General features: G+C 43.6%; 1 protein-coding gene across 1 annotated transcript in view; it reads right to left on the bottom strand.

Annotated features, from left to right (window-relative positions):
• Positions 1–22,517, bottom strand: part of cacna2d2a (calcium channel, voltage-dependent, alpha 2/delta subunit 2a) — a gene marked incomplete at its 5' end in the record, with an annotated part of 334,563 nt that extends 312,046 nt beyond the window's left edge. The window contains 2 exons of the mRNA XM_079510575.1: positions 7,289–7,370; positions 22,390–22,517. Of these exons, the coding sequence (XP_079366701.1) occupies positions 7,289–7,370; positions 22,390–22,517 (210 nt within the window). The remainder of the gene's footprint in view (positions 1–7,288; positions 7,371–22,389) is intronic.
• Between the last annotated feature and the right edge of the window lie 398 nt (positions 22,518–22,915).

The following is a 22,915-nucleotide window of genomic DNA, read 5'->3' as shown; positions in this document are numbered from 1 at the left end:
AGTACTGACAATAAAGTGATTTGGATTGGGACTCGTCGGATGACAACTAGTGAAGGTCATAGGCTGTATACGGAATCAAAATGCATTTGCTGCCATATGACTGAATCACTGTATAGGAGATAACAAGCCGTCTAGGATGAGGTCTGTGTGCGTGTGCGTGTGTGTGTGTGTGTGTGTGTGCGTGTGCGTGTGCGTGTGTGTGTGTGTGTGTGTATGTGTGTGTACTGATCTCGTAAACAGCTTTAGCGATCAGCACCAAATTTCTAGTGCAAAGCTATATAGGCAATGCTAACCCATTTAGGTAGGCCTGACGTCGAAATAAAAAAGAAAAGTCTTCTGAAAGAATATATATTCAAAGATTTGTGCCACATTTTCACGATTTTTCAAAAATAGCAGACCTACAAGCTCGTAGCGCGCCACTCGGTGGCGCGCTATGAGCTTGTTGATCTGCTGTTTTTCAATAGCTAAAGTATAACATAATGCTTAGTTAAAACATCAAAAGGGGTTCCCGCCCAAAATGGGCTAATGTGCCACTGCCAGGTGCAGGGGAGAAGTCCAAATCGGAGTGGATCATCCTCCAAAGCTCTACAATGTATTCTTCACCATACATTTCAAGCAGTGGGTGGAAGACATACTCCCTTTTTTTTACTTACTATACTAAAAGTAGGCTATACTAAAAGTATCAATACCACAATGTAGAAATACTATGTTACAAGTAAAACATCTGCTATTCAGAATTGACTAGTAAGTATTGGCATCATGTACCAAATTTAAAATTACTCATTATGCAGAATGTCCCATTTCCTCAGACAATGATTGAGCACAAAACACTCCTTTGCAAGCAATTTCTGAGCTGATTTCTTAGGGGAGCACAATACACCGGTCATCATTATTAGTACCGGATGATAATTACATAAACATGAATTATTTGTACTGGACAGATATCAAAATGATTCCCAATGATGCATGATGCATTTATTATGTGCCAACCACATTGTTGGAAAAACAACCTGTGTTGTCTCTGGAAGGCAACACATTTGCATTTGCAGTCACTGTTCAGCTTCACTCACGTCATGTGAGGAGGGAACAAGACAACTCCTGTACATATGTGACCAGATTTGACTGAGAGACTGCCATCGTGCAAATTCCAGCTTTTCACCAGAGAAAAACATTTTTTTTTTTCTCGAAAATGAGTTAATAGCACAGGCAGACTCTTCACATACTATAGCATGTCTGAAATAAGTGTCAGAGCTGAAATCGATGTAAATAATTATGAAATAAATGCTTAAACATGTAGCTAGGTGTAATGTTAGAGTCCACAGAAGTGAACCTTTCAAGCCTGTTTTCTCAACTCGCTGTTTTCTGCAAGACATTACTCTATAAGCCATATCTCCAAAACTGGTGGGTCAAACTGAACAACCAATATGTCAATTTGAACCTATGATTCCCTGCTTTCCTTTTGACATGAAAAACGGAAATGAAAAAAAATCCAATGGCAGTCCCTCAGTCAAATTTGGTCACATATAGAGAAAGTTTACAGTAGCACTATATTGTACTAGAGAGAATGATGGTAAAAGCTATAGGCCATAGCAGTGGGCGTGGTCTTCTGGCACCACTGAAAAATCTCCAATTCATTTTTCCCATAGAGATTTACAAAAATATTTATATGAATTATTTTAAGCCTAGGAATCAAGCCATCCAGGATCTGGTGAATCATGTGTGTGAATCATGACCGTAAAACCTTTGGTTATTTTTTTAATATTTAATTGTTAGTTTAGCAGTTTTAATTTTTTCACAGAATCATAGGTTTTATGGTTGTATCTACCTACCTTTATGAAGTATAAAATAGGGCTGACGTTTGAAGACATCATATCATGATATAACAACAATACAAAATCAAACATAATGTCGAGTCTCACGATATCAACCCTGTGATCAATACAGTCATGCGACAATTGTTTCTTATAATACTGGCCAAAATGTCAACATGGTGTATACAATTCCATATATTAGAATGATTTGCATTTGATCAAGTAAACTCAACCTCGCCGCGTGAGGGTCAGAAAGCCACTGCTATCACAGACAGGGTCTAAATGAGCCCGAGGACACAGAAACCATGACAAACATCTGTTTAACCCAATTGTGTGTTTCTCTCCATATTTCCTCATTCATCTCGCATACTCTTCCACTCTAAATATACGCACACGGGGGAAAACACTTCATCCATCTCAACTGTCAAGCCATCCTTCATGCGTCCTCTCCTCTCCTCTCGCTCCAGCCTCCCCCTCTCCTCTCCTCTCCTCTCGCTCCAGCCTCCCCCTCTCCTCTCCTCTCCTGAGAAAGAACGCCTCCACTCACTCGCTCTTCTCTTCACACAGAAATAAATAATGGTTCTTTAAAAGACAATAATGGCTCCATCACCTACTAAAGATCTATTTTATTTAGTGAATGGTTTCTTATATGGGAGGGGGGGGGTGGTTCTTTTTTGTTTTTGACGCACTTTTAACTACTTAAACCCTAGCATCCCAATGTTGGCCATGTTTTAACAGTTCTACTGCCGCTAATTGTTTGATCCAGTGTTGCGCCGCTGCGTAATACGACATCCCCGCTATTTGTTTTATGTGTCTAAATCGCATCGCATTAATAATAATAAAAAAAGTCCGCCTCTGCCGCGGAGCAGGGGGAGAGAAGCTAGGGCTTCTGGGAAATTGAGCCCAATGCAAGTGGACGGAGGGTTTGTTTGGACTACAACTTGCTCTGCACTTTGGTTTCGTTTCGCATTGTCATGGCCGCTGGCTCGTCTCATCATAACAAGACGACGGACCATTTCTTACCCGATTTTCACGGAACAAACGCCCAAATACTTCAACGTATGCTCCAAAGGTAATAAAACAATCCAGGCAGCGTAGGATATTTGATTAAAAGGCGGGATCCGCGTGATGTGGCGTCAAACTGTTAATAGGCGAACATTTGCCGATAATAGCCAGTCTATAAACTCACAATGCGTCACAACGAAAATAGCCGTTGAAAGAAATGGATGAGCGCCTGGGAGACATTATAGAAACATGAAATGGAATGGTTCATTAAAGAACTTTGGCCTGAAAGGTTCTTACTGGAACCAGAAATGGTGCTTTTATGGCATCGCTCTGAAAACCAGTTTCAGTTCCACTTGGCACCGTTATTTTTCTACGGTGTGCCCGCCCTCATTCATGCCACGTTCTTCCTTTTTATAAACTTGCAGCTCTTCTGATGAATCACACACTCTCCGCTCTTCTCTCGCTGTCTCGCAACATAATGCATCTCACCTCAGGCTCGGTGGAAAATATTGTTTGAAATATCGTTTCAGATATCTGAATGACTTGAGTGTTTTTTGATTTATCTTGCGCGACACAGAAAGAATTCCAATACACAGCCACAGCTGGCAGCTCTAACGAGACTTGAATCAACGTGAATCTGCATTGCAGTCAAGAAAGAATAACTATAATCACATAAAAAACACACAGGGCAGGTGGAAACCTTGTATGTCCAAAACTGATACTTTTCAGGAAATGGAAAACATTAACCTTTGTTCCAATGGAACCAATGTAGCTATTACTTGGTCACAAACTCTTCCAATACTTTTCATTGGTTCAATATTTATAAAACCCACGGACAGACTAAACCACTTTCAAGCTTGTAGATCGGCTATTTCCGCCACGCGGATCATACAATGAACTAGGGCTTAAGTGTTCAAACTTAACATCCTCTCCTGATCTCTCGGTGTGAGACAACATCTGAAATAATTAGGACTATTACCTTTCTTTCTTTCTTTCTTTCTTTCTTTCTTTCTTTCTTTCTTTCTTTCTTTCTTTCCCCCCAACGAGAATAAACTGTGCATGAAAAGGAAGGGGGCGCAGGGAGAGGCAATCTTGTTACCAGCCGGCATAGCCCTGGGAAGATTTCTATCAGACACACACGTATAGAGAGAGGCATCCATTTAGAAAATGGCTTTTCTAGGCATGCTGGGCCATTTAGCACACCCTGTGATGACTCCTGTTTGGGGCCATGATAAATGTTCTTTCACGCCCGCTCTCTACTGCGTGCGCAGTCAGACCAACACGCATGCATACATGCTGCCATATGGACAGGCGGAAGGGACTCAGTATTTTGGGACGTGTGGGGGGGTATTTGTTCCTCTCGGTTAGTAATTCGTATTTTTGTATTCAGATACTTACTAAATATTAATTTAACCCATTTTGACCTGAGATCAGATTCTAAAAATGTCTTCTACATCCTGACAGTTTTCTGAAAAAGCTATGTTTCTGTGGTTCTTTCGATTTTTCAAAAATAAATAGCAGACCTACAAGCTCATAGCGCGCCACTCGGTGGCGCACTATGAGCTTGTAGATCTGTGGATGAGCATGAGCAGCATGCTCGCGATCAGCCTCTCAACATCAGCCTCACGCCACAAGCCTCTCAAGCCAGTCAACTTTTGCCAAACAGTCTATATAACTCCACCTCACAAAAGGTTGTGACAGGAATCGGAAACCATTTCAAAATATATTAAAAAAATATATATCAAGGTCAAGGTTGTGCTTTATTGTTACATCTTGTGTACAGGTACATAAGAGTAAAACTTATTTTTGTTTGGCTTCCTTCAGACAATGCAGCAGCAAAAATATAATACGACATCAAAACAGCAAAACACAGCAAAAAAAATAGAATATAGAGTGCAAAAAAGAGCAAACAAGAGTAGAAAAAGAGTGCATGTTTTCCTTGTAGTAGGAAAATTATTATTATTATAGTATTCTTTTATTATTATTATTTTTAACTTCACAGTAGACTATGTTCAATAAATATACAACAAAATAGTTTTAGAGAGGTGCAATTCGAGCTTAATAGTGCGGGGCGAGAGCTATATAAAATATATGAAATATATTTTTGAATTTCCATTTCCGCTAATAACCAGCAAGCTACTTGCGTAGATGTGCTCTTCTCCGCTACCGGTTACCAGAAATCCGATTTTTCTACACATTTTCAGAACTTCCGATGTTCCCGTTAGACAGGAGCATTTTAAACAGTGGGATCCAACAGTCTGTCTACACTAGAGACTTTCCTTCCACCAACCTATCAGCAATCATCATTAACCCTTTAACCAGCCGTAGCCCCCCTGTCCACCTACCAGTTCCACTACACTCTCCATCAATGTCACAACAGCAGTAATGACCAATTAATGTAACTCTAGGAGTGTACAAATGGACCCGCAGAGTTACTTTAACACTGATTAAGGGTTCAAGGTTCAATGTTTCTTTATTGTGTGGGTACATGCGAGTAACGTTATGTTGTTGCGGTTGCTCAGACATTGTAGCAGAAATAATAGAAAACATATCTAACAATTAATTATATAGATGTCTGTGTGTCTGTCCGCCATATACCTCTTCCGCAGCACTGCGGAAGACTGCTGCTCACTTAGGGATCCATCTCCAAACGTGACATCACTCGGCGCGCCTATACACGACCCTCACGCAACATTGCCCTGTGTTCTGTGGCCACGCCATTTCCATCCTCTGATTGGCTACCGCAGATCACGTGACACGCGTGTCAGCATGTTGGGCTACAGATGCATGCCGGGAAGCAAGGACCGTACCTAACAGCAGTCAGTTACCTCACGTCGCCTCCATTACGCGGATCACAGAATCTCACGACTTCACACAGCGGCGGGTGGTGCCTAACGTGCGTGTCGCGCCAACGGGACGCATGTTAGCTATTGATGCTTGCTTCGTGGACCACTTGGGGGTGTATGCATGTATGCATGTATGTCAACTAGAAAAAGTGCCCTTCTGGGCACAGGTCTCCACTAGGAGGATAAGAGCGTGTGTGATGTTTGGAAAAATGTTTAGGAGTAATATAAACATGTTTGGGTTTTTTTGCAACAATTTTCTTCATTTTGTTGAGGAAATGCAGAGACAGATCACTCATAGCATCTCTGAGGATAGAATTCTGGATGAGCAGGACATGTGCAGCATTTTGTACGAAACGGACCACTCCTGAAAACTTTGGAAGGCAATATTAGCCAATCAGTGTAGAATCTGAGAAATCCAACAGACTCGTCTTGATCACATGACTACAGAGATCATGTGTACCGATTTGCGTGAGATTTGGATGAAATCTGTGCAACTAATATAAACAATGTGTTTTGCAGAAATCTGCCTCATGGTGGCGCTATAACCGGCAGATGTGTGGATTGATGCAGGGAAAATGTTTTTCCCTACATCTGTTTTTCCCTGCACCTCTAGGGAGTGCGCATACAAAGTTGTACACAGATCGATGCAGTTATAGGTAAAAACAGGAATTGCCCTGTTATAGCACCACCGTGAGGCTGATTTGGAAAAAGAATTGTGGCATGTGTACGAGTAATCTACAGAAATGTGTTTTGCCAAAATCGGCCTCATAGTGGCACTATAACAGGCCGTTGTGGAATATTTGGGGCAGAGGTTCGTCGTTGGCATCCAGGGAGTGTGTTGGCAGTTTGGCATGGATCGGGCCAACGGTGCCAGAGATTAGCTGGTAACAGACGGACGGACGGACGGACAGACGGACGGACGGACGGACGGACGGACGGACGGACGGACGGACGGACGGACACACACACGCCATGGTCTGATCATTTATACACCTGATTGTCTGGGAGGAGTGGGCAATAGGACAGCCTACTACCAATGGGCTTCGGGCTGCAGAGACACTTGCCATGCTGCAGCATGTGGAACAGTCCATGGTCGGGATCACTAGGATCTTGAGGATTTGACTGTGCACTGACCATGGCTACCATGCACGGCTATACTGCTACCATAGTGACAGCTTCAGGCACCATTCTGGACCACTGACACATTCAACCATACAACAACAATGAAACATTTATATCCCAGGGTCCATTACAAGCCCTGGAAGCACGGTGAACATGAGCAACACACGGAAACAAAACAAAACGCAGCCAAACATTATCGGTCCGACTCTGCTCCATCATCTGTTCTACCATGACATATAAACACACGTATACGTTACTGTGCGTGCGCGCACACACACACACACACACACACACACACACACACACACACACACACACACACACACACACACACACACACACACACACACGCACACACGCACGCACGCATGCACGCACACACACACGGATGTGTGGGTATGCCTGTGTTATATAATGCAGCCCGTTAGAAATCTCACAGACCCACAATGTAAACATTAGGGAAGCGAGTAGAGTAGACATGGCATCGTAAAGTGCTGGACGTACCGATCTCATCTGCTGCGTTCCGGTGACGTGTTGCAGAACCTTATCCAGCTCTTTCTCAATGCGTCCGGCCCAGTGCATCATTCTGAAAAAGAAGGGGAAAAAAAGATGTTACTTCTACACATCACCCAAGATTTCCATCTCAGCAGGTCTCTCTCTCTCTGTGTGTGTGTGCGTGCGTGCGTGCGTGCGTGCGTGTGTGTGCATATATGTGCACATGTGTAGCATTCTCCCTACATTTTTTTGATTGATTGAATACTTTATTAGTCCGAAATGTAAAGATTTTAGGGCAGGTCGCCCCGCCTGCTCAGGTGATCACGACCGGCGCTCAGGCAGCGCTGTTACGGGTTACATTAGGGACACTTCATGTACAGTGTACACATCGCTTTGCATTTTCATTTTGTATGCTTTTAGATTATAACCCGAACCACGCCTGAAGGGGGAGGTAGGCCTGTGCATCATTATAAACCACTTCTAAGTTCTGGGTTCCCATCCCACACCTCAAGGGTTAGTACAGTAGAACCTCCCGAGCAGGGCCCAAATTAGGTCGGGAATAGAACGTTATCTGAAACAGTGGAAACATAATCCAGAACTTCATTTCTCAGTGCAGAATGGATCACTTTAGTTCCTGTAGTCGAGAAGAGCCATAAACAAAGGTGACTCGAATTGACCCTGTAGCAATCTCTACTGTTGTCTAAATATATATGTCTGTCTCCCTGTTCTTGTCTACTTTGCTGAAGTGCCTTCCAGGTAAGCAGAGTATACATCACTGTTAACCCATTTTGGGCGGGAACCCCTTTTGGTGTTAGCATTATGTTATGCTTTAGCTATTGAAAAATAGCAGACCTACAAGCTCGTAGCGCGCCTCATAGCGCCTACGAGCTTGTAGGTCTGCTATTTTTCAAAAATCGAAGAACGACTGACATAGAAACATAGCTTTTTCAGAAAACTGTCAGGATGTAGAAGACATTTTTAGAATCAAAATGGGTTAATGTCAGTCATCAGTCACTTCTTCATCCATCACACACAGTACTGCATTTATCTAGTAATTGTTTTGACACATCGTCTCTGTCGTCTCTTTATATGAAGTAAATAAAAAGCCGATTTTAATTACTTCCTTTGAACGAAAACGTGCTGCGTGATAACATACCGCTTACCCTTATGAATATAAATTAATTTGGTTTCATTCACCTGTCCCATAGCTGCATGTTTCTCCAGTCCAAACAGCGGATTTGGATTACAGAACTACTCCATTTTTAATATCATTCAAGATGACATCCAGACAGTATTATTACAGTATTACAGTATTATTAATTTTAAACTTAATCAGCACACTAAAATATGTATCTGAAAACCACCTGAAGCCACGTAGTAGCAAGCATGCCATGGCTGGCCGTCTCTCTCACTTGTAATGAAACAGTAGCACTGCTACACACGGTTGAGATTCTAACGTCCCATAGTCTGAAGGGATGGGCCGCTCTGATTGGTTCAGAAACATACAGGCTTGACTTACAGTCTGACTTTAACTGAACACTCAGGATTTTTACGGTGTGCTTTTGGACCTGTTCGGCTGTGACTTGGCCAGAACCAGTGGCCAACGTTAAGAGAGACTGGCTAATAACCCATTTTGACCTGAGATCAGATTCTAAAAATGCCTTCTACATCCTGACAGTTTTCTGAAAAAGCTATGTTTCTATGTCAGTCGTTCTTCGATTTTTCAAAAATAGCAGACCTACAAGCTCGTAGCGCGCCACTCGGTGGCGCACTATGAGCTTGTAGGTCTGCTATTTTTCAATAGCTAAAGCATAACATAATGCTAACACCAAAAGGGGTTCCCGCCCAGAATGGAATAAAACAGCTCAGGTCTGACAGAAATGCACCATAAGCAGGAGCGATGTGCTCTGTAAAACGGAGCCAAGTTTGGAACTAGAAAGGTCGCAATTTTAAAAAATTGCAAAGTGTGGTTGCCGCAGTGGCTTACATATGCCCCTCCCACTAATATTGCCAGCCAATTACAATGTCACGGCACCCCTGCGATCATGCGTAAGTAATTCGGAGGGGAATTATCCCCCAAAAATCATGTTTTTGCGACAAACGGTTACATTTCTCGCATTTGCGGCGCCCCCTATGGATGAAAATAGAATTGCTTTTGGTACTTGGTTGATTGAACCACCCGCGACATGTGATTCAAATTTGGGATGGATTGGACATTTCGTTCGTGATTTATGGCATTTTTTGTGATATAGGCCCCTCCTACTAACTTCGGACGACGATTACGGCCGAACGATACGCACTACCAAGATTCTGCAGTTGGTGTTTTAATCGGATGGGTCCCGAGATCATGTGTGCCGATTTTTGTGAGATTTGGACAACATATGTAGGAGGAGGAGCCAAAAGTGTGTTTTGGAGAAAATTCAAAATGGCGGAAAATCTATCATGACGCAAATGGGCGTGGCCTATATGGGGAGATGCGTCATGACCCAAGGAATCCAGTGAAAAAATAATTTTGATTTTACGACATACGGTTCAAGAGTTATAAGCCAAAACGTAAAGTGGGCTGTTATAGCGCCACCATGAGGCCGACCGATAACATTATAAGTTAATTAATTTTAGTAAGTATTACGAATTATCCCTCCAAGTTTTGTAACTATAGCCCTTACAGTCTCTGAGGAAAAAATACTTGAATGTGATTTTTCGCACTTTCCCATTCATGTCAATGGGGAAATTTAAATCACTAATAAATTCATATCAATTAAACTATAGAACATTTCTCTTAACAAAGTACAAGCTATCGATTCCCGATTTTTCCGGTCAATTTGACATATGGCTCAAGTGCGTACAGTCAAAACTGTGGGAGGAGTAGTAGTTTGAAATTTAGGGTTACTATAGAAAGAATAATAATAATAAAGTGTTCCAATTACAATAGTCTGGTTGCCCTGTTAGGGCAACCACACTAATTAAGAGATCAAAAGGACTGGATCTCATCGCAGTACATCTCCCACGGAGCAACAAATCATTTAATGGATCAAGATGCTCACCAGATCCATTTTGAGTGGTGTAAACCACTCCTACAACTGGCTTTGTTAGTTTACGTGTCTGTCTGTTCGTACCAAAAAATGAGCATGGTTGCTATGGTCACCCAGTTCACACGGGTGTGATTTCAGCTTTGTTAGTTTACGTGTCTGTTCGTACCAAAAAATGAGCATGGTTGCTATAGTCACCCAGTTCACACGGGTGTGATTTAATTACGTCAGACATTACGTCAGACCACAGCTGATCAGTCTATATAAGACCTTACACCACTCAGTTCACACGGGTGTGATTTTTTTAAATCAGCAGCATGGGGGCCAAGCTACTGAACTGGATCCCCCCTCAGAATGCACCGCCACACCCCCTACTTCATCATCACACTACAGTGTCACACAGAAGCAGACCAGCAGAAACAAATTGTCGATCTACAAGCTTGTAGATCTGCTATTGTTTGGAAAGTGGAAGTGGAAGTTTAGTCTGTCCTTGGGTTTTATAAATAGGCTACTGAACCAATGAAATGTATTAACAAGAGCTTGTGACTGAATCATAACTACGTTGGATCCATTGGAACACAGCTTCTTTTAAGTAGCTGGTAACGGTTTGGGACATGTACAGTACAAGGTTTTCACCCGACAGCGCCAAACTAATTCCGTCACGTTGTTTTTATGCTAATACACCAACTCCACGACACGTCAGCCTTTTCTCTTCCAGCAGCCGACCGATAGCTAATCACTGACATCAACAGCACGAACCCAACACGGGCGCCTGTCTTTTTAATATGATGACAGGCAGAAATGTCAGCTTCTAAATGTCACTATTTGTTGGGAAGACAAAAGGGAAGACAGATTTATTCAATTGTACAAGTCTGTGCCGAGAAAAGACAGACAAACAGGCAGGCAACAATAATCATTGCCAAAGCATTTAGTTAAGAGACGAGTTTCATCCAGGATACGACATGAGCCAGACGAGAAGCAGCCACGCGGCCGCGCGGAAGTGTTAGCATGTGCGGCTGGCCTTGTGTTTATAAGCGAGAGGATTAAAAGTAAGGAAGAGGGGCCTCTAAAAGGATTGCACCAGGCAGGCCTCTTGAAGAGCGCCCGCTCAAGATGAAAAGGTCACCAAGCAATGAAGTGAAAACTGGCTTACAGTGAGACCAGAGTGAAGCAGAACCGCAGTGACGCTAACCGAAAGTGACAATACCTCTGTCCCCGAGGCCCGATCCAGGCAGACACACAAATGTGAGCAATGTACAGTAAATGCCCACACATCCACATACAAAACACATATTAGTATATGTGGGGTGTAACCTACACTATTTTTACTGTGAGTGTGTACACTGCACCGTATAAATATCCATATATAATTACATCACTAACAACATAATTCACTCTTAATGTATGGAGAGACAGATCTCAAAATCACACGGTTAGGGCATAAATTAATCATATGAACTAAGCAGAAGCTGTTAGTATTTAACCCATTTAGGGCCTTTTTTAAAAAAAGCCTTTTTAAAATGTTTTCTTTTCCTGGAAAACCTCATGTTTCTATATCAGTGGTTCTCAATATTTCATGTCAAGCACCCCAAAAATTATGTGTAATTGGCCTCCGCCCCCCATCTGAAAATATGTTGTTCCAGGGACCTCCCCCCCAGAAGCAAAGATTTGAGTTAAAAATGTTCGCTCTTAAAGAATATATATTCAAAGATTTGCACCACATTTTCCCGATTTTTCAAAAAATAGCAGACCTACAAGCTCATAGCGCGCCACCGAGTGGCGCGCTATGAGCTTGTAGATCTGCTATTTTGCAATAGCTAAATTATAACAATGTTTAAAACACCAAAAGGGGTTCCCGCCCAAAATGGGTTAACAAGACAACCGTATCGCTCCAATGTGGATCTTGGACTTCATGTGACCAGCCTGTGACAGTTATCTATGACATCAGTCTTGCATGTCGCTATGTCAGTCGTCTATATGACATTACCTGCTGTGACATATGACAACTTTGGTCAAGGTTTCAGCGATCACATGCTCCTCCGACTTCCATCCATCCATTATAAAATGTAAGTTAAATATAAAATAAAATCACACACGTGTGAAGTGAGGGGCGCTCTTATCACCGCACATCGTCATGACGATAGACACTGTCTATTTGCTCAGACGCTATGACATAAAATTGTTCGTTCATTGTCAATATGGGAATGTAATGTTTGTGTAGGACAACGTTTGTGCACACACACCAAAAGCTGGATATAGGAGGGGCTAGAAAATAGGCAAAAATACATTATAAAACAGACTCTATGCACAAGGAGATGTATACTTGGTTGTGTCACCACACTGGAAATAGTAGATCTAACTATTAGTTAACAACGTGCCACAGTGTGACGCATTGTGAACTTGCAGATCTGCTATTTCCAGTGTGCGACTCTGCTGCACAACTACAGTATAAATCACCTACACCCTGCGAAAAGAAAACTTTTACGAAGATTCTCATTTTACAAAACATGAAAGGCGAAAACCGATGTTGTGTGATGTTGTGTCTTTTCGGTGGTGAAACTGTGTTGCCTAGCTGTTTTTCCAGCCACTTTTGAAGAATAATGGGAGAGTGGAGAATGCAGTGAAGTGAGTTTGAATACAAGACCTGTAGGTCAGTCAGTCATCATCACATTACGCTGCTGCCTGCTGCAATGGATCACCATAATCCATGTGGAACACTGAAAAAACCCATCAGGGCCAAAGTTGGGACTATTTCCCTATACTGTATGTGTATAAAATGGCAAAATGCTCGGGGAAATTGCACTGACTCTCATACCAACTAAGGTAAGTGGGGATAATTTACCCTGGGAAGATTGTATATCCAGTCCATTTAGATTCCACTGATAGCAAGAGGTTTTCTCCACACGATTTATTTCACAACTTTCAACAAATGGGATACTAGAGCTATTTCAGAAAATAGGCTAATAACACCCACAAACCACCCACCCGCCTACAAGTATGACTACAAACACACAAACATGCATACTCATGCACACACATACAGACAGACACACGTACATAGGCCTATCATGTAATGTATACAGACAGACTTAAATGCAGGCACACAATGCACATGCAGACAAACACTAACGCACGCACGCACGCACGCACGCACGCACGCACGCACGCGCACGCACGCACGCACACACACACACACACACACACACACAAATGTTGTGTTATTGAAAACAAGCACTTCCAAACTCTGACACTCTGACAAAAATAATCAAATGTAGGGCATTTCTTGACAGAAAGTAGCTCATAACGTTTCTATGGTGGATTTTTATGAAACAAAGACTTTGCAGATAGAAAGAGGATAATTCAAGCTTTTTGTACAGCTGCAATGTTGGTGAGTTTAACATTGTTTAATGCAATCAGACAGGACTTTTCTGTTTGGATGAATGGGCTGTCAAGGCCAGAAAGTATGTTTTTGCCACTCAGTAGGCGTTCCCGCATAACTTCCACATACCCTCTATTGATCTCTCGGGTATCAACATTCAAGAATCAATTTGTCAATCGCTCAGGCACAAGCAGATAAGTCGCAAACCGATAAGAGAGTCAACAAAGTATATAAATGTAAAAATAAAATGATGAGCATATACTTTGCTAGGGTTCATGTGGTTAACATCCATCAAAGCATACGTATGAAGATCCATTTGTTTCCATTTATTTTTCTGATAACATAACTACCTGTTCATTCACAGTACACACTAGCCAACACAGTAGCACATTTAGGTCACACAACCTTCACCAACCCATTCTGGGCGCCAGTGGGCGGGAACCCATTTTGGTGTTTTACCCCTTCTGGACGGGAACCCCTTTTGGGGTTCTGTACAGTATTCAAAAATTACAAAAATGTGATGCTGCTATATAAATATTTGTTGACCTAAGTTTTTCAGACAACTTAGGTCAGGATTTAGAAAGCGTTTTTAGAATCGGCCTCAGTCCAAAATGGGTTAAACCCGAGAAAGTGCCACCTACAGAAGTTCTCACTCCTCCAGCTGCATTATGGATGACATCGAGCAGGAGTCCCTGGTGGAGAACTTTGTAGGCTGGTGCGAGAATAAGTACCTTCAGCTCAACATGGAGCTGGTGGTGGACTACTGGCGAAGCAAGAAAAGTGGACACCTATAGTAGCTTTGTAGTTGGAATCAAACGGAACAATCCTCTACGATGAGCTAGCGACGGAGAAGGAGCACTCTCAGCCACAAGACAAAGTAACATCTGTCCTTCGAAGCCTACAAACCCCCATGCATTCTGTTCTGTTCTTGGATTAATTACTAGATGAATGACTTATTCTGGCCCTATTGTACTACTGGGATGTACACTAAAGCACCAAAACTGATGCCTGCCTAGGTTAACTGTTGTAAATGTTTTACTGCTGATAGATGCTCGTTGAGACATGATAGCTCATCATGATGTACTGTTTCTGTTCACTGGCTGCACATACATTATCCATAAACTGTACACACCATGTAATTGTATAGGCTGGCTGACACTGTGCAGATCCGTCTCATATTCACTCAATAATCTTGAGTTGTGTACATATATCCATTCATTCATTGATGAAAGATGTATGTTTAAATTACTGGCAGTGATGGACTGTACATTACATTCCTATATTATTAGGGGACCCCTTTTGTTTCCCTGAAAATTTCGCCATTTTAGCAGTTTTGACAGTTCTGTGATATCGTTTTTCACGAAATTCGGCAATATGGTAATATGTCTTCTGTTGCTCTGTCGGTCCATTCGGCAGCCGCGCTCCAGCCGCCGCAACTGCCGGTAACAGCACTGCCGGGGGCAGTGGCGGCATGTGCCGAGGGATTATGTCACTCCACTGCCGCTCCATCTCATGGCCGCCGCTTCACGCGGCAACTGCCGGTAAACCGCCGGTAGCAGCCGCGGCGCTGCCGGGAGAAGGGGCGGCAGCTGCCGGGGAAACTGGGGGGATTATGACACTCGACTGCCGCTCGCTTCCGCGGCAGTGCGTTTGGTCCGGCATGCGTTGCGTCGTGCTTGCGGTTATGGTTAGGATAAGGGTTTGGGGTAGAGTGTCGGACTGATGGCGCCGAAAAATACTCACGCCTGCCGCGGGTGTTCCGCGGCTGATGCCATGCACTGCGTCGTGCTTGCGGTTATGGTTAGGATAAGGGTTTGGGGTAGAGTGTCGGACTGATGCCGCCGAGAAACACTACCGACTGCCGCGGACGGGTGTTCCGCGGCAGATGCCGCTGCCGGAAAATGCACTCGCTCTCTCTCCAGATCACTGGCACTCTGGTGTCAGAACAACCTCGCCCTCAACGTCAACAAGACGAGCTGATCACAGACTCCAGAAGGCTGAGGAGAAAGCACGCCCTATCGTCATCGATGACGTTGCAGTGGAAAGGATCAGTGAGTTCGAGTTTAAGTTCCTCTGCATACACATCGAGGAGGAGCTCGAAGTGGGGGACACATGGGGACAAATGCTCAGCAGCTACTATACGCGTTCCCTTGTCTGAAGAACTTTGGACTGGGCTCCCGCATTCTGTTCCACAGTTCCATTGAAAGCACTCTGTCAGGCTGTGTCACCCCTTTTATGGGAAGTTGGAACTGCACCGCCCGTGAAAGGAAAGCCCTACAGAGGAACAGTACGAGAAGCGGTGCGTGGTCAAATCCTCACAGACATTCACCACCCAGCTACAACCTGTTCTTGCCACTACTACAACCACGGACAGGCAAGCTCTACCACAAGAAGCAGACCATCAGATCATCCCGCTACGATCAGACTGAATAAGGCCTGAACACTGCCTGTCGCCAGGCTGGCCTGCCACACCTGATGTTGGACCTGACCTTCCCTCATGTGGATTTGTTATGCAGACAATTTGCCCATGTGCATGTACCATGTGGATTTTACCTTATGCGGACTACCTTCTTTGTGGACCTACTAAGACGTTTTTCTTTTCCTTCCCACCTAGGTCCTTCTGTCTCGCCAATATTGTTACAGGTCTTTTTTCTGTTTCCTTGATGTTCAACCTCTCATACAACTCCTCATACTCTTTTCCTTAGCCTTTGCCGCCTTACCCAACATCTCCTTCAACTCCTGCCTACTATCTTCGACTCTCTGGCTATCCCATTTACCCTTCACCAACCTCTTCCTCTTTATGCTTTCCTGTACTCCCTCATTCTACCACAAGGTCCCCTCGTCTTCCTTCCTCTGTCCCAAAGACACTCATAAGCACTTGCTTAGCTGTTTCCCTTACCAATTATGCAGTAGTTGCACAGTCATCCGGCAACTCTTCACTGTCACCCAGAGACTGTCTAAACTCATCCCTTAACTCCACACGGCATTCTTCCTTCAACTTCCACAGTTTGATCTTTCTCTCTGCATTCACTGTCTTTCTCTGCTTGGATTGTAGGCCTATTAATTATGTACAGAATTATGAATTATGTATTGGTACACTTAAATTAAAAAGGGGACACTTCGACACAACAGGGGGCAAACGGGCGATTTTCCAATACCGAGATGGCCTCTCTACCCACTCAGCTATGGCTAAATCCATTAGCAAAGGTTGAATCAAAAACTGAGTCATTTGTTTTCCTATATTTCTTTTATATATTTCCATTTCCTTGCTTTCTGATTTTGCTTTCAGATTTTGCACCTAATTGATGGCAATGAAATGTTTCTATTCTACCTGGGAGGGCCCACGAACATTTTCATGATTCTTTTTGAATAAATTATTTATATTCATAAGCCTCCGTCGGTCAGGGTTGACCATGGTTCACACACATCCTACGGGTCTGGTCTGGAGCAGCGTCTCTTATGACTGAAGAGCCGTATGCCGGAGTGGCTCTGTGTCTCTGTCACAGAGTTTGCATAATGTATATGGTTGTTGGTCTGTCTGCGTTGTTGTGCTCTTTTCTGTGGGCCCTCAGTTTTCCCCCTGTCATGAGGTATTGGTGTACTGTGCTTCTCCACCTCATATAGTCAGATGCATGGGCCTTCATGTCTCTCCTGCAGACTACAGACATCTCTGTAGCGCAGGTGAGGACGACATGTTGTTCTCCTCCCACGTGGCAGCTCTCCATAGAGTAGGTCTCTAGGAGTGTGACCATCCTCCATACTGTATGTATAGCTTTTAGCGAAGGTTCAATAAGGAACATCTTAACGCTTTCATTCGGGTTAACAGCACTGGCATAGTCTACGTCACTTCCGTTTGACACGCTGTCAAAATATGTTAATTCATAAATCCAATCACTTCTATCCAATCCAAATTTACTATCTATCTGCAGCAACCAATCAGCAATTAGGCTCCGTTCTTTAAAATGCCTATGTCACTAACATGCCATTCTCGTTTCAGCCAGCGACCAAGCAACCCACCTCCATCCCCAGTTCCACCTTGTTAAATCCTGGAGCTGGGAAAAGTGGGCCAACTGCTCTGCCACCATCAGCATCTAGACTCCATGGGGGGTTCCCTCCAATTCATAATGTATGCTTGCTAAATGCTCATGGAGTCTAAGATTGACAAATAATCTTCTATCCTGCCTGGCAGTCGCTGACATATAGTCGCTGCCATATAGTAGCATGCTGGCAACACAGGCTTCACTGCCATCTTGGTATTAACTGTCAGCTTTGTGTTTTCTTTTAGATTTTGAATAGGCCTATCTCACAGAATTTCCCCGCCCCCTTAATACGCCCCCCTTTCCGCGTTAGTGGTGATAGCGTGACGTCACTCTATAGAGAGTATGAGAGTATAGAGAGTAGACTGAGTGGCAAAACATTGAGCAGCATGGAGTCTTGGAGTTTGGAAGCCGTCCTGCCTACCACCTGTTTCTAAATGTCACATAATGCAGGAGGCAGCAAAATGTGGTTTTATTGAAAACAACAAGCACTTCCAAACTCAGAAACACTCAGACACTCAGACACTTAGAAAAATAATCAAATGCAGGGCATTTCTTGACAGAAAGTAGCTCATAACGTTTCTATGGTGGATTTTTATGAAACAAAAACGTTGCAGATAGAAAGAGGATAATTCAAGCTTTTCGTACAGCTGCAATGTTGGTGAGTTTAACATTGTTTAATGCAATCAGACAGGACTTTTCTGTTTGGATGAATGGGCTGTCAAGGCCAGAAAGTAGTTTTTTGCCACTCAGTGGGCGTGCCCGCATAACTTCCAGGTACGATGACGTCACGCGCATACCCTCTATAGAGGGTATGCGTGTGTATAACAGTAAAGCCAACATAGGACCTGAATGAAGATCATGCCCTTAATTGTTGCGACTGAAGGTCACGTTTACTATGAAAACCTGCATCTCCTGTCTGTCTGTCCGTCCGTCCGTCACCCACGTCTCCATATATGGTATCGCGCCTCGTGACATCTCCGAGAGTCGGAGACACTTAGATTTCCATATATGGATCTGAGCTTATGACATCTCGTGACATCACGTGACATCATGGAGACCCTTAGATCTCCATATATGGTTGTCAGTCCATCACGCCACGTGACATCACACCTCGTGGCACGTTCCATATGTCAATCTGACATCATCAAACCCTCATCACCTGGATCTCCATATATGAAGATCACAACACTAACCTCATCAAACCCTGGATAGCCATACATGGAGAAGACTGTATATATCATCTGCATATATGGAACCAGCCAGAAAATCTACATCTGCCCTCACTGACACCAGATTAATAGTTTGAGTGCTTCTCAACTCAATTAAATAAAGAAAGGGAAAAAGGTCCATATATGGGCATTCCCAGACGATGCCCTAATACAATCCCTGTTATGCCCATATATGGCATATATGGAGCCGGCCAGCAACTCTACATCTGACCTCAAACCTCAAACCCTTAGATCTCCATATATGGAGCTGACCTGTTCAGACATTCTATATGTTGATCCTCCCCACCCGTCAGTGAACAACACGAGCCCGGAACGCGAAACCCTGATTGGGTCCCAGCTAATGCATGGTTCATGTTTGGGCATAACAAATAAAGTGTTCAGTCTCCAGTCTCCAACCTAATTTGGAAGAGTATGACATCACTTTTTTATGGCTTGGCCACTTTTTTATGGCTTGGCCCCATGCCCCGTCTTATCGCTGCTTGTTGATCTGACCTCATAAAACCCTGTACACTCAAGACACGCTCCATATATGGCCAGTACAAAATTCATTCCATATGTTGATCTGACCCCCCATGCCAAAGCGCCAGCGCTTGCCCAGGAGTCTGCCGTCACCCAGGCGGATGCGTGCACGGCCCTCAGAACAAACTCAGGATAAACAGGAAATGCTTTCCACAGCACTATCCAAGCCCCCAGAGTGGCTGGACAACGTTTAAGCCCTACTGGTCAAAGCCGGAACTGCAGGCGGGCGAAATACATGCACAAGCAAGAGCGCGCGCAGCTGGGTCTTTTCTTTGTACGTGACGTAGAGGACAGGTACAACAAGGGCAGCGCGAGAGGTACTCTCATAGGAGACAATCGATTGTATCGAGCCAACAGAGGTACTTCCAGCAGACTTGCTTCAAAACGCCACTGAGCAACTTCCATTGAAATGAATAGCTGTGGGCGGGGCTGTCCGCTCTGTATGACTAATACTATATTCTCATTGTCTTGTCAGCATTCTCACACAACAAGCATGTGTGCTCAAAAACATGTTGGAAACTAGTCAATTGCAGCACCAAAACTATAGTGAATGATAAAGGCTTAAATGGCTGTTTGGCCCCCTCTGGCCCAACATACAGAACAATAGGCCTAACTACTTGCACAGAAAGATATTGGAGTGCAGAATTGCAGTCACAAATTCATTTGAGAGCATACTTAGTGTCGCCCCTAGACGTGTGGCTTCTAGCACGGAGCGCACAAACACACACACACACACACACACACACACACACACACACACACACACACACACACACACACACACACACACACACACACACACACACACACACACACACACACACACACACACACACACACACACACACACACACACACACACACACACACACACACACACACACACACACACTCTCTCTCCTGTGTTCGGCTTCCATGCCCCCAAGGATGGGCACAGAAGCTCTCTGTACACATTAATTAGGTAACTGTCAAATTCTGACAAATAGCACACTGATATGGGTGACGCAAACCCAGTTTTTGAAGCCCAGGAGACATCTCAATATAACGTAGATAGTGGATTATAGCCTACATATCCTATTCAAATCTTTTCAAATGGTCTACCCAGAAGTTACGTTATATTTAAAGCTGAGCACCCACTGCCTCAACCAAGGGCAGTTTCCAGACGAAGGCACGCGCACCTGCTTTTCTTTCTTCAGTCTACCCAGAAGTATTGGCAGGCTTGGGGAGTGATGGGTAATGTGATTATGGGATATGGGAATGGGATCACAGTAATAATGTTTACAAACCCTGATGAAAATGATATATTACAATGCCTTAAAGAAACCTATAACTAGCAAACTATAACTATGTTGCTACTTTTGAAACTCATTACTCAAAAATACTTGCAGTGGTACAAAGACATTTGTATTGATTTAAAATGATAGACCACCAAGTTGGTTAAATGACGGTTTGCAAATAGTAATAATAATAAAATAATACGAATTAAGAGTAAGACATAGCCATGTATAAAGATATATCCACATGAAATCAAACATTTGAAAGTATAGTCAACCTAAATAACGCAATTTAATTAGGATTATTTTGATATTGGATTGCAGAGAATTCAAGTCCCTGTCAATTCTGAGTCACCTTCATCACGTCAGCTCATGGATGAAGGTTACAGCCTGTAACAGCTTAATACTTGATATTTGAATAGCTTAGAGTTAGAGAACAGCGTAGCCCTGACAGTAGAATTTAGATTAATAAATTACCAATAAAAGACTATACAATAAGGCTATACAAATTAATAGTAGCCTATGAGCTACAGAATATCAGAACATTGATTTTCTAAAATATAATTAGGTTATTGACTATAAAAAAGCTACCGGTACGCTTATACATTTAAAATAGATAATGGTGGAATGTATTGATTTATCAATACAGCTGTGAACCTTGCCTGGACTTCTGCTTAGCCTACAGGGCACTTCAGCCTCAACGAAATCGGTGCTTGACTCATCCGAGAGTTTAGCAATAATTTAAGTAATTTTAGGTGTGCATTATTATCTTTCAAATGTCTTATCGTGACGTGTACGGATGAACATTCCAATAAAACATAGGCTATAAAGCGTATCAGGTAAGAACAATCAGGTAAGAGTTTTACTATACTTTGATTTGATTTGATTCATTTCATAAGCGCACAACGGGAGACGCTGGATAACGGTCGATTTTGGCTCCTCTTCTTTACTATATGAATACGGTTATATTTTAGTATGGGCTATTGTGGAATATAACGGCCAGTAAGCTGCCTATAACCATAAATAACGCTATAAAGTGCTATTGTGATGGTGCGGTTCGTGGGATATAACGGCCAGTTTAAGACTTTGAGAATATATAGCCTCGTTATTTTTGTCCTGGAGGCTGAGCTATCCATCACGCGTAAACGGGATTCTGTTGTCGTTAGCACGCTCCACTTAAGCATGTCATATCGAGACAACACGGTAAAACAACGACCAGCGCGTTCATTCTAAACGTCCACGACAATAACTGTTGTCTGGCGGGATTGTTTCACCGATTGTATCGTCTAATGGTGTTTATGGAATTAGGCTACACGTGCACCGGTAGATGCGCGTGTAGCCTAATTCCATACACACTATATTAGACAGTGATCAGCTAGAAACGAAACGAACCACAATTAGGTTATAATAAACCCTCGCCGAAGACAACATAAACAGAGGTCACGCATTGAGGGACGGACTCTCTCGTGTGTTATTATGGGGGGACAGTCAGTCAGCATGAAGCATCGCGCCGCTGCTATAAACAGCGGTGTTTTAGGATGTCGTCTGGCTGGCCCACCTGTCCTAGTTCCCCGTTGACTCTCCCCCCACACACCTTCCCCTCAGCAGCTTCAAATAGTCGTGGGTTTCCTTCTACTTACGTGTAGTGTTGGGGGAAGCTGTGGGTCCCGGTGGTCGGCGGCGTGGACATGCATAATATGATCAGGATAGTTGTTGGGACCGAGAAGAGGCAGAAGACACCGCAGGTCTGGGCAGCGCAGATCGCCATTTTCCATTAAATATTCAAGTAAACTAGGGAATAAATAGACTGGAGCGGACCGGAAGAGCGGTCTCCTCTTTAACAGGGGCTGATCTAAGAATAAACAGGCGAGCTTCCAGAGGGAAAGTGTGTGTGGTTTGGTTGGTTGGTTGGTTGGCTGGCTGGTGAAGAGGCTCCGTCCTCCTTCGCTTCGCGACCTGACTGACTGAGCAGTGAAATCTCAATCTACAACGTGCTGCTGCTGCTGCTGGAGGATTGGCAGCTCAGAGACAGTCACAGATGCACTGACACCGAGGCGGCTGCCCGCTGCTTGCTGCTGCTGAATGATGCTGCTGGCGCTTATTGGCGCACTGACTCTCTCCCTCTCCTCTCCGCCTCCTCCTCAGTCACACGTTTGCTCCGTTTCT

Source organism: Electrona antarctica, assembly GCF_951216825.1.
Source record: "Electrona antarctica genome assembly, chromosome: 9".
NCBI lineage: Eukaryota > Metazoa > Chordata > Actinopteri > Myctophiformes > Myctophidae > Electrona > Electrona antarctica.
This window is presented reverse-complemented; position numbering and strand designations above follow the sequence as displayed.